The 13,575-nt window shown below is 42.6% G+C and overlaps 1 protein-coding gene across 4 annotated transcripts in view; it reads left to right on the top strand.

Annotated features, from left to right (window-relative positions):
* Positions 1-13,575, top strand: part of LOC126299525 (casein kinase II subunit beta-like) — a 78,740-nt gene that overhangs the window by 19,481 nt on the left and 45,684 nt on the right. For all 4 annotated transcript variants that reach the window (XM_049991500.1, XM_049991502.1, XM_049991499.1 and 1 more), the window contains 2 exons: positions 2,745-2,820; positions 11,651-11,753. In XM_049991500.1, coding sequence (XP_049847457.1) covers positions 2,745-2,820; positions 11,651-11,753 — 179 coding nt within the window. The remainder of the gene's footprint in view (positions 1-2,744; positions 2,821-11,650; positions 11,754-13,575) is intronic.

The following is a 13,575-nucleotide window of genomic DNA, read 5'->3' as shown; positions in this document are numbered from 1 at the left end:
ATGTGATGCTTATGCCATGGTAGTTATGGGGTGTAACAAACAAGTGCCACAATGATTTGACAATAGACTTTGATGTCTTAGGTGCTAAGGTGCTTATACCCTAACCTTGACACTCTGCTTCCTTCCTTTCCTTTCCTTTACTTGCCGGTGCCCTTTATCCAGCCAATGCTGGGTCAGGACTGATATAGCACATCTCCAGTTTTGCGGGGAACTAACCATACCTGTACGTACTCTATTATTATGAGGATGTTGCCACACCCAAAGATGTTTTAAAGCTACTGCCAGCCATCCTCCAGGGAGGAATATGTGTATCCCTTCTGGCTCATCCAGTGCATTTGCATGGCTGAAGTAACATTGTATGACTGAGGTGGGAACCGTTCCAATGTTTACCTCAGTGGATGTGGAAAATCACCTAAATATCATGTTCAGGGTGGCCACCACACTGACCCTTGTCATTAACCTTGGAGGCAGGTTTAATACTGGACCATTGCACCTCTCACCATCCCAGAAACAGGAATTTTAACGTGTTCAGCTGTCCAAGTGGTTCATCTTGCCACTAAATAGATAAAGTGTGATGTGGTTACAATGGAGGGTTCAGTGATCCCGTGTCTGAAACTGTAGAATTCATGTCAGTTTTTGGTTGGAATAATTTTTATATTTAATTTGAATATATTTTCAATCAATTATTGTCAAGAGGTTGATCTATGTTGATAAAATGATACATAAAAATGTAACAGCCGGCCGCGGTGGTCTCGTAGTTCTAGGCGCGCAGTCCGGAACCGTGCGACTGGTACGGTCGCAGTTTCGAATCCTGCCTCGGGCATGGATGTGTGTGATGTCCTTAGGTTAGTTAGGTTTAAGTTGTTCTAAGTTCTAGGGGACTAATGACCACAGCAGTTGAGTCCCATAGTGCTCAGAGCCATTTGAACCAAAAATGTAACCATGGAAGTCCAGATTGGAATATCAACAATACTATGTAAAGAGCAGTTTGCTACTCACCGTGAAGGTGACACACTCAGTTGCAGACAGGCACATCGAAAAGACTGTTACACATTGAGCTTTCTGCCAGAGCCATCTTCAGAAAAGGAAACACATACCTACATTCACACAAGTGAGCACATCTGTCACACAGGTTTGCACCTGAAACTCAACATGTCCTTTCTATGGTGAGTAGTGATTTATCCTTTTCATAATATATAAAAATTTAAAATTTTAACGTCACAAAATAAAAATGTGATAAAACTGAAAAACTAAAAATTAAAACTGGAAAGTTGTACACACACTGTCCGTCACTGAGCCACAGCTTGAAACCTAACTGAAGCAGCCAGGTGAATGTAGCCGGTGGTGATGCCAACAACATTCAAAAATAGTCCTGTACTGTGCCTGTTCTTAAGTTGGGAAGGTGATTGAAGTATTGTTGAAATAGTGTGCCGTACCTTCATTAACACTCTGTGTCTTTACATAAAGTTTTCATCTCCTTACTAAAGTTTTGAGTCTAAGGCCTCTAACCAGTTCCTTCCTTCTGTGAAGTGAGCTGGATCTCTCTCTCTCTCTCTCTCTCTCTCTCTCTCTCTCTCTCTCTCTCTCTCTCTCTCTCTCTCTTATATATATAGTGGCTTGACAGACAGGGTGAGTAGCAATTTATGGCTGTTTGCTAACGACACAGTGGTGTATGGGAAGGTGTCGTTGAGTCACCAGGAATGCTCATGATGACTTGAACAAAATTTCTAATTGGTATGATTAACGGTAGCTTGCTCTAAATGCAGAAAAGTCTAAGTTAATGTGGATAAGTATAAAAGACAGGTCTATGTTTGAATACAGCCTTAGTAGGGTGCAGCTTGACACAATCATTGCGAATAAATATGTTGCGTAGTGATATGAAATAGGAAGAGCACATCACTTTGATGGTACAGAAGGTGAATGCTTGACTCCGTTTTATTGGGAGAATTTTGGTTAAGTGTAGCTCATTCATAAAGGAGGCAGTGTATAGAATGCTAGTACAACTCATTCTTGAGTTCTGTTGCTGTTGATCAGCAAACACATATTATGAAGATGCATCATGAAGTCAGATGGGAATCTCTAGAGGAAAGATGATGCTCTTCCTGCAATGCACTATTACACAGATTTATTATTGCAGAATGATTCTACTGCTGCCAATGTACATTTCATTGAAAGGTCCTGAAGGTAATATGCGAGAAATTAGAGTTTGTATAGAGGTTATTAGACAGTCTAATTTTTTCCTCACTCTATTTTCAGGTGGAATAGGAGAGGAAATGACAAGTAGTGGTACTAAGTACTTGCTGCAATGCACTGTATGGTGGTTTGTGGCATGTGTATGTAGTTGTAGATGTTTTGTGTTTGAAATATCAGGAGAAGAAATTATCTACCCCTTCATTTTCAAAACTTCGTTGTTCCTGTTTAAACACTATTTTGTTATTTCTTCTTGTATTTCAGTTAATGTTCATGCAGTATATTAGAAACATATCTAGTCTCTTTTTGAATTTATTACCCCTTGTGTAGATTGGCTGTTATTCAGTGCAGATACCTAGTTGGTCTTGGATAATATGAACAATTTACTGTTCATTTGTACAGTAAGTGCTTTAGTCATGTAGCATGCTTTTAGAATAATCTTCACATAGGCAATAGATTAATTTACTTTTTTCTTCAGTCAACTGCAATGTTCTACTCAAGTATGAGAAATTATTATGTATATAATTGTTTATTGTAACTGATTCATTTTTCAGGACAATGAGCAGCTCTGAGGAGGTTTCTTGGATATCATGGTTTTGTGGGCTTAGAGGAAATGAGTTCTTCTGTGAGGTAAATACTGTAACTATGCAGGTTAATTATGTAGTACTCGTGTTCTTCTGTGAACAGATGCTTACTGGGAATGACTGTTTACAGAACAAAGAAAAATGACACTGCAGTGCATTATTCACTTAACATATAATAAAACTGGAAACTTTAAATCAGAAAATACAAAGGTGTGCTGAAAAGTAATGCCTCTGAATTTTTTATTTGAAAACTGTTAAAGCTTTTTGAATAAAAGAAACATTAACTTTCAATATCTGTATTATTCCTGTCAACATATTTGCAGCCCTTTGCCAGTAGAGGGCTCTGAATTGTAGCATGTAACAGTGTTGTGTAATGTAACTGTCTCAGTGCATGAGAAACAGCATGCTGTATTAATGTTTTGAATTTGAAAGTTCGTACACACATGGAGCTCTCTCTCCTCCAACATGAAAATGCCAGACCACACACAAGTGCTCCAACATCTGCAACAATCAGATACCTTGCATTCATTGTCGTTGATCATCCTCCATACAGCCCCAGATTGGCCCAGTCCCATGTCTTTCTGTTTCCAAATCATAAAGAACACCTTTGAGGATTTCATTTTGGTAGTGATGAAGCACCACAACAAAGTTAAACATTCTTCAGTGATGGTATCAAGAAACTGTTACCTCGTTGGGAGAAATGTATTTATTGCCAGGGTGACTGTGGAGAAATAAATATATGGACATGAAGAAAAAGGATGTAGAATGTTAATTCTGTTTGTTTTATTTAAAAAGTCTTAAGAGTTTTCACAAAAAAATTGGAGAAATTACTCTTCAGCATGCACTCATACATTTGTCGGTGTGTAACATCTGTCTGCTAGAAAGGCTTTTATGAGTCTGTGAGTTACATAGATTAATAAGAAATCCATGGATAACAGGCAAAAATGTTCGAAATTACATGCTATTCAGTATTGTACCACCAATTCTGTGAGTAACACATTTTATCTTGAAGCCAGAATAGTGATCCCACCACCGTAATAAAACAAAATCCAGTAGTGTTGACGCCTTTCATTTGAATCGTTAATATATTTAAGAATTGTGTTCCCTGAGTGAGTTCCAAATATGGTGTTGGATTCTCTTCTGGAAATGTTATTCTGTATTGAGAGGCATCTTAGTATTGAGCATGTAGTGTTTTGAGCTCCCCTTACATGGGTTGTACAGTTGAAACCTGTATGTCTGCCACTGTAAATTGTTGACTGCTGCCAAAACAGGTCTGCTAGTATTTTAGAGATGTGAGACAGTATTACAGCTTTAGTGCCAGGTAGAACTTGCTGTTGATCTCACCAGCAGTTGGAACACGTCTCACAATAAGGGAGGTATTTGGCATTACAAAAACAAGTTTGTAGAATGTGAGGATACAGCATAAACAAGCTGAAATAACAGATCTTTTTCTTCAAAATGAACGTGTGTTTTGTATTATTATGGTACTGTTAATATTGAGCATTATTATGCCTAGCAGCAGTATGGCATTCAGCCATCATGCCTTTAATTTTATTTGTGTGTGTGTGTGTGTGTGTGTGTGTGTGTGTGTGTGTGTGTGTGTGTGTGTGTGTGTTGATCCTTCGGTGAGTTCCACACTTCAGATAGCTGGTGCAGGGAGAGGAGTTATTAAAGTCCAGGTTTTTCCTCTGGTATGTGGGCAACATTTCATCTAGATTAGGGAGTACCCTAAACAAGCATTACATTAATCTTCTGGTCACCAACAAAGATGTGTGCTCTTCTCAGCATGTTGAAGGATGACCTGGGTTTGTGGAAGGCTGGAGTTTACAGAATACCTTGTCACTGTGGCAAAGTACATTGGTCAGCCCCCCTGCCGGTCTGGCGGTTAGAATAGGTCAGAGGTATTCCTGCCTGTCGTACGAGGTGACTTAAAGGAGTTTCACACATTTCAGCTTTTATGTGATGGCCCCCTAGAGGGTTTGACCTCAATTCTTCAAAATTTTTGCAAAGAGCGAGCCAGTTGATGGACGCCTTACAAGGTCCATTCTGTACATTGTACATTGTGCATTGAGATCTTTAGCCCACTTTCTCTTGGTCACATTGCAGTCCTGCCCATTCTCCATCTCTTGGGCGAGGACTCCTTCCTGGGTGTGTTTTCCACCATCACGATACAGTGTCACTTTCTGCGCCAACGATGACAATGGACTTCTTTGCATCTGATATCTAGCATGGTAGACAGTCCGTTGTGGTGGGGCCACAATGTACCCTGTTGGCTATAGCCCTTGACCACACAGGGATCGATCTGCTGATGCCGGCACCGTTAAATCCCCGCGTATGCCAAGGGGTAGATGCGCATTGCCCTAGGGCATCAGGACTCTCGGCAATGGCCATCTTGCCAGGTGGCCTTTGCTGCGGCTGGTGGTGAGGGGCCCCTGGTCGGAGTGGATGGTATCAGGGTGGATGACACACAGTGAAGTTTAGTCCATCTCTTACTGGTGGTAAAACACCAGCAATCTCTAAGCGAACACGAGATCAATTCAACGCGCAGAAGTATGACCCCAAATCGTTCCCCTCTCTGGCCACACCATGATAGGAACGTCAGGCTGAGAATGGCAGAGGATCTTATTCGCCCCGGTACCTTGTATGTTCGAGAGCTGATGGGGAATCTTTCCTGACAATGAAGCCTCAGTTTTTTGTTGAGCTTTTAGAGGTCAAGTTCGGGGTGGTGCTGGGCTTCTCCAAAATGAGATCTGGATCAGTCTTGATCAAAACGGCATCCTCTGCCTAGTCACGGGAGTTACTCACTTGTGACAAGCTGGCGAATGTTTCTGTAACCATCACGCCCCGTAAGAGCTTAAATATGTTCCAGGGTATCATATTTAACAGAGACCTTATTCTACATCTACATCTACATCCATACTCCGCAAGCCACCTGACGGTGTGTGGCGGAGGAGACGAAGAGCTGCATGCCAATTTAGAGCGGCGAGGTGTACATTTTGTCCGGCGTGTCCATCGGGGTCCGAAGGACAATCAAGTTGTCACTGGTGCCTTCATCTTGGCATTTGAGGATGATACATTGCCTGAGAAGGTCAAGGTGATGATCTACCGGTGTGATGTGAAGCCCTATATCCCTCCCCCGATGTGGTGCATTAAGTGCTGGAAGTTCGGCCATATGTCTTCCTGCTGTACTTCCAGTCACATGCCGAGATTGTGGACGCCCATAACATCCCAGTACTCCATGTGTCTGGCCTCCCATCTGTGTCAACTGCAGAGAGCACCATTCACCTTGCTCGTCTGATTGCAGAATTCTACATATATAAAGGAAAATCATGGATTACATGACCCTGGACAGACTGACCTACACAGAGGCTAAGAGAAAATTTGAACGCCTGCATCCTGTGAGTATGACATAGTCTTACGCTGCCTAGAACAGTTCTGGCACCGTCAGCTCTGCCAACTCAGGTCAGCTATCAGAGCCGGAAGACCACACCTGCCCACTTGACGGTGGGTGGCATTTTTTCCCTCCCTGTCTTGCTCCTGCACCACCTACTTCAGGTGCAACACCCCCCCCCCCCTCCCTCCCCCACACCGTTGGGGACATCCACTCCCACTTCTAAGCCAGAGAAGCATAAGTCTTCTTCAGCTTCTCTCGCTAGGAAGGGGTCCTTTGGGTCACTCCCTTCCCAGGTTTCTTCTAGTGGGAAATACAGCACTTGCCAGTGGCTGAAGAGCCCAAAACCAGCTGGTCGTAGGGCTTTACGCTCATCCTCAGTTCTGGAGACTGAGCCAGTGAAGTCCTCCCAGCCAGGGAAACCCAAGGAACAGTGAGAGAAATCCAGAAAGAAGACCCCCTAAGACCAAGGAAATTGCGGTGGCACCCACAAACTGCCTCATTGAATGTTCCATGCATTCCCAAAGTCAGGATGTCATCCTCCAGTGCAATTGCAGCAGTTTTTTTCCACAGCCTGGCTGAGCTACGGCAACTGTTAAGCTTTACACCTGCTATCTGCATTGCCCTCCAGGAAACCTGGTTCCCAGCAGTGCGGAACCCTGTCCTCCATGTCTATATGGGATATTACAGGAACCATAGGGACTATAATAGTGTCAGGTGGAGTTTGCATTAATGTCCTAAACTCGGTCTGTAGTGAACATGTGCCTCTTCAATCCCCTCTTGAAGCTATGGCTGTCAGAATAAGGACGACGCAGGAAATAACTGTCTGCGATGTATATCTTCCTCCAGATGATGCAGTACCCCCTGAACGTATTAGCTGCACTGATTGATCAACTCCCTAAACCTTTCCTCCTCCTGGGAGGTTTTAATGCCCATAACCCCTTGTGGGGTGGTACCATGCTTACTGGCCGAGGCAGAGATGCCGAAACTTTGTCGCAATTCGACCTCTGCCTCTTAAATACTGGACCGCCACACATTTCAGTGTGGCTCATGGTAGTTACTTGGCCATTGATTTATGAATTTGCAGCTCAGGACTTCTCCGATATATTCACTGGAGAGCACATGACGACCTGTGTGGTAGTGACCGCTTCCCCGTCTTCCTGTCGAATGACTGCCCAGATGGGCTTCTAACAAGGCACCCTGGGGAACTTTCACCTCTGCTGTCACCACTGAATCTCCCCCACACGGTAACATTGATGTGATGGTTGAGCAGGTGACTAGCACAATTGTTTCTGCAGCAGAAAATGTGATCCCTCGCTCTTTAGGGTGCCAGAGGCGTAAGGCAGTCCCTTGGTGGTCGCCGGAAGTCACTGTAGCAATTAAGGAGCATTGGCGAGCTGTATTTAGCGGCATAAGTGGCGCCCTTCCCTGGAGCAACTAATAGCCTTTAAACGGCTCTGAGCCCGTGTTCGCTACCTTGTCAAACAACGGGAGGAGGAGTGTTGGGAGAGATATGTCTCCACAATTGGGTGCCACACATCACTTTTTAAGTCTGGGCAAAGATCAAACACCTTTTCGGGTACCAGGCCCCAACATCTGTCCCCAGTGTTACCATAAATGGTGAAGATCGTTGTACGTGCTGCAGCTCTACAGAGCCCTTTTTCAAATCCCGAATTGACTATGGGAGTGTTGTTTATGGTTCGGCGGCACCTTCAGCATTGCATTTACTCGACCATGTGCATAATTGTGGGGTTTGATTAGTGACAGGAGCTTTTAGGATGAGTGCGGTGACCAGCATACTGATGGAGGCTGGTGACCCTCCACTGCAGATGAGATGTGCACAACTGCTCGCCAGTTACGCAGCGCACATTCATAGTTCCCCTGAGCATCTGAATTACAGTCTCCTTTTCCTGCGCGGGCAGTCCATCTCCCGCATTGCCAGCCCAGATCGGGGCTAACAATTGCGGTTTGCGTGCAGTCCCTTCTCTCCAAACTCAAGTCCCTCCCTTTACTACCACTACTTCTGGTCCGTTCACGTATGCCTCCATGGTGTACGCCTCGGCCGCAGCTTTGTCTGGACCTTTTGCATGGCCCTAAGGAGTCTATTAACCTCGCTGCTCTCTGCTATCACTTCCTTTCGATTCTTGACATTTTCCAGGGCTCTGAAGTGGTTTACACCGACGGCTCATTGGCTGATGGTCATGTAGGCTTTGCATATTTTCATGGAGGACATATTGAGCAGCAGTCTTTGCTATTTGGCTGCAGTGTTTTCACTGCAGAACTGGCGGCCATATCTCGTGCTCCTGAGTACATCTGCTCATGCCCTGGTGAGTCATTTCTCCTGTGTACGGTCTCATTGAATGGCCTACAAGCTACTGACCAGTGCTACCCCTGCCACCCTCTGGTAGTGTCCATTCAGGAGTCCATGTATACCCTGGAACAGTCCCGCCGTTCCGTGGTGTTTGTGTGGACCTCAGGACATGTCGGAATCCCCAGCAACAAACTTGCCAACAGGCTGGCCAAACGGGACGCGGAAACCGCTTCTGGAGATACGCATATCTGAAGCTGACCTGCGTTCTTTCTTACACCGCAAGGTTTTCCGGCTTTGGGAGATGGAATGGCATAACAGCACGCACAACAAACTGTGTGTCATTAAGGAGACTATGAATGTGTGGAAGTCTTCCATGTGGTCCTCTCGCAGGGAATCGGTTGTCCTGTGTCGGCTATGCTTTGGCCATATGTGGCTAATGCACGGTTACCTACTCTGTCACGAGGACCCACCTCACTGTAGCTGTGGCTCCCAAATGACAGTTGTCCACCTCTTGCTGGACTGCTCACTTTTAGCTGCTCTGTGGCAGACTGTTAACTTTCCCAGTACCCTGCCTTCGGTGTTGGCCAACAATGCCTCCACAGCAGTTTTAGTTTTACCTATGAGTGTGGGTTTTATACTTCTATCTAGGTTTTAGTTCATGTTCTTTGTCCCTCTGTTTCCTCCACCCTAGTTCTTTTAGGGTGGAGGTTTTAATGTGTTGCAGAGTGGCTGGCTTTCCCTATTTATTCTTGTGGTTGGCCAGGCACTGTAATCTGCTTCCATGTTTTACTCTCTTCTGTTTCTAGTGTGTTCCTTTTAGCATTCGTCATCTTTCCTTCTTTCTTATGGCTTTTCCTTTCTTTCTGTTTTGAGTTATATGTTTCATTCGTTTTATTCTCACATTTGTGTTATTGTTTTATTAGGACCAAGGGACCAATGACCTCGTAGTTTGGTCCCTTCTCCCGCCTCTAAACCAACCAACCAACATTGGTCAGACCACACACAGTTCATGATAGATGTGTGAAACATGATTTCCACACTTGCCCTTTGCACCCAAGTAAGTCTGATGTAGCTTTGCAGTGTATTCCAAGAGTACTGATGATTATTCTGCTGCAGAAATCTGACCCACGATGGGATCCTTCTGGGATTCAGTTATTAAGGAATCTGTGGAAATACTCTTAGTGAAAGATGCTGTTAATGCTATTGGCAACTCTCAACTTGATAAAACATGGGACCTTGCGATTTCATTAACTACTTCACAAAGACAAAATCTTACACCAAATATTATTTGCAGTGGCAATTAATTTGACCCCCAAATTTTTATTCTGCTGGCTCACAGGTAGTGAGAGGGAACTTGTGCAATACCACTGTTATGCATATGCCTCATATGGAACGACATTTGACAGAGGGAAATAAACTCAATGTAAGGGGTTCATACAGCAAAAACCTGTGTGTATGCCACTGTGACAATTTTTTGTATAAAATTGATGTGCACCAGCAATCTGCTGTGTAAACCTTACCTGAAGATGACTGAATGGTTTTCAGTCGAAAATTTTGATGAGGTGTCAGTGCCGTCTATCTGCAGTCTCCAAACCTTGTAGAATACATGGATTATTAATGGGTAACAAAAAGTTATGGTTTCTGTCAAAATCAAGGCATCTCTATTGTCACTTTACAAGCCAACCTGTAAAGAGAATTGCACTCATTGACCTACAGTCCTGTGTAAATCTTTCCTACTGCAAACACTCTCTCTTGTGACTTATTGTGAATGATAACGTTATGGCTTGTATTTTCTTATTTATTTTCTTTCCTTCCATAATTACCACTTTCATAAACTCTTGAGTGCACCAGCTGACAGCCTTCCCTCAAAACCGAGCGAGGTGGCGCAGTGGTTAGCACACAGGACTCGCATTCGGGAGGACGACGGTTCAATCCCGTCTACAGCCATCCTGATTTAGGTTTTCCGTGATTTCCCTAAATCGTTTCAGGCAAATGCTGGGATGGTTCCTTTGACAGGGCATGGCCGATTTCCTTCCCAATCCTTCCCTAATCCGAGCTTGCGCTCCATCTCTAATGACCTCGTTGTTGACGGGTTGTTAAACACTAACCACCACCACCACCACCACCGCCACCTTCCCTCAAACTTGGAATTTTCTGCTAAAAACAATGGCACAGTCCACTTCCATAGCTGAGCAGACTGTGTGTGAGAGACTGTGTTGTCTAGGAAGTTGATTTTTCCTTGGTTGGGGGACTGAAAGTGCACTCACCCTTGCAAGACCAATTGAGGTACTTCTTGAATGGGAAATAGCAGCCCTTAGGGACTGGAAAGCTATCAGCTTAGTGAGTGACCCCTTCATCTCTTGTATTCTGTCAAAATGATGGTATATGGCATATGACACAGCTCTTAGTCAGCATCATGTTGTCCTTTGGGCCTGAGTTACTTTGTTGCAGATGACACAAGCAAATTCCAGCCCAACTGATTTGTATGTGATATTTTTGTGCAGGACTACTGTGTTCATAAAATTCTGAACGTTCATGTCAGTTCTATATTGCATGTGTAGGGCGTCACAGTGCTACATCAGGAAATGTTTGCTGCTGTAATTCTTTGTGAAGTTTTGTAACTTACTCCTATACCTTTTCTCCCCTTTCTCTATGTCCAGAATGTTACCAGTCCGTTTACCACCTTACCTGCCAACGTCTGCATTGTATTCTTACACCCCCATTTCTTCTCTGCCTGTGTGTAGGTCGAACCCACAAATTCTGGATATTGGCTTCTGTATGTAACACAATGATATTGCAGTGTGTGATGCGTGTATGTGCAAACAGATATACAACAGGGCTATGAAAATATTTGTTTTCCTTCTGTATAATTTTTTTGGGATGTGGGTTGAGGCTTAGTTGAAAGGTGATATTTTATTGGTAAATTGTCAAAGCAAAACAATGTGATTTCATGAGAATAAGTATAATTATTGTTGTAGAACATATTCTCCACATATTGCCATTCAGTGCCATTGTGATGATCTCATATGCCAAAGCAGGTATTGACAGGTTCAATATTTTCCTTCCCTCTCATCCCCATGAGACACTATCCTCTTTCCTCTAATACTTTTCTTTCCCTTTCACTTTTACTTCACCTTTCGTGGTTTAATTACTATTTTTATTACATGTTTGTAGGTTGATGAAGACTACATTCAGGATAAGTTCAATCTTACCGGATTGAATGAACAAGTTCCACACTATCGTCAGGCACTTGACATGATTTTGGATCTTGAACCTGGTAAGTTTGTGCAGAGGGGCTTCTGCTGATGCTTGTCCTTGATAATAAATTCAAGACTTTGTACTTCCTCGTACTTCATGAGCATCCTGAATGACCTCCCTCCTGTTCAGACATTACTCTTATCTACTGAACGAACACATGGTTATGTAAGCTGTGATATGCTTTATTGACATAGGTCTCTATTAGCTTTTGTTTATGTTGCTTCTGGAAGTAAATATGGTCCAGCTCACTTGTCTGTCACTAGCAAATTTCTGAATGAATTTTATTGTCATCTGTGTGCCTCTCATATATGCTTTGCAGGATATTGTCTGAGAAAATGACAAATGGAGTTTTGCACAAGTGATGTTTCCTAAATCCTTGCTGATTTGTGGGTAGATTTTCTGTCTCAAGGAAATTTATTATATTGAGACATGGAATATGCTTAATAATTCTGCAACAAACCAATATCAAGGGTATTGGTCTGTAGTTTTGTGGGTCTGTTATTTTACTGTTGTTATATACAGGAGTCATCTGTACTTTTTTCCAATCTCTTGGGATTTTGCACTCTGAGAGATTTCCAATAAATACAAGCTATGTTAGGGACCAGTACCAAATTATTTAAATTCTACTAATGTGTAGAGACCATGTAATCATGATCATTCAGCAAGACCACAATAAGCAAATGGAAGGGAAGGCTGTTAAATAACAAAAAGGACAATTGATGAAAACTTGTGCATTAGCTTCCTTGCTGTACCATTTGTTACTGCTCCTTGCAACAGTGACAGTCTTCTTCAGGTAAAAAATAAATCAATATCAGGGAAATATCTAATCCTGATGCATTGTTAAAGGTTGTTGAAGTTCTTAAGCTGACAAGTGATAATTTGAGAATCTTGTAAATTTATTAAAATGTGGATAATTTTCTCATACATAGATGGCCAATACAAAACTAATTTTCTTTCCCGTGAGTAATTAAATACAAAACTAGACAGAGTTTTCACAGCTGCATCAACTGTAGTGTGTGTGCACTAAGAATTAATTGAAAATGCCAGGGAAAGGGGGGTGGGGGGGAGAGGATGAAGTAGGGCTGTAAAAGTAATGACTATATTTTGTATTGTATATATTTGGTATTGTTGAGACATGTACCTGTTACAAAGTATTCATTACTGAATGTTGTTACATATAAATGTTTTTCTAATATTTGCTGTTGACACTACTAAGACTTGGGACGCTTCTTGACACAAGTCACATTTAATCATTTCTTGCCTCATCTGTGAAGAAAATCACAGTCTGCATATTTTCCACTACATGATTGCTCTAGGCAGTGAGAAAATGTACTACATTATCATTGTTGTGAGAACATTTGAATAGTATATTGTAAATTAGAAGTAAATTTTCCAGTCAATTCTTGAAACTTTCCAATAATTCAAGATAGTGACCAATAGAAAAGCCAGTAATTTCCTGTACAGTAGAAACTAGAATGAGAAATGTATCATGGGGGAAGCAATTGGAGTCTTGAAAATACTGCCAACTCATCCAAGCCTGACATAAACTGCATGTGGGAAAGGAAACATGGGAAACAAAACGTATTCAGTACTCTGTATCATTACCGACTTGGACTGCTAAGAATAAAAAATTAGAGGAACTGGCATGAACTGCATGTGAGGAAGAAGTAGTGAGTAATGAAACATTTCTGTGAATCCCAAGCTGTTGAGGTAACAAATTTGGGGAATGCGAAAACTACCAACTCGACCGTACTTGTGCACAAACTGTGTGTAGAGAATAAAACTTGCAGATATCTAAATATCTCAAACAGTAACGAAATGGTACGCAGTCTCATGACATA

Source organism: Schistocerca gregaria, chromosome X, assembly GCF_023897955.1.
Source record: "Schistocerca gregaria isolate iqSchGreg1 chromosome X, iqSchGreg1.2, whole genome shotgun sequence".
Taxonomy (NCBI): Eukaryota; Metazoa; Arthropoda; class Insecta; order Orthoptera; family Acrididae; genus Schistocerca; species Schistocerca gregaria.
This window is presented reverse-complemented; position numbering and strand designations above follow the sequence as displayed.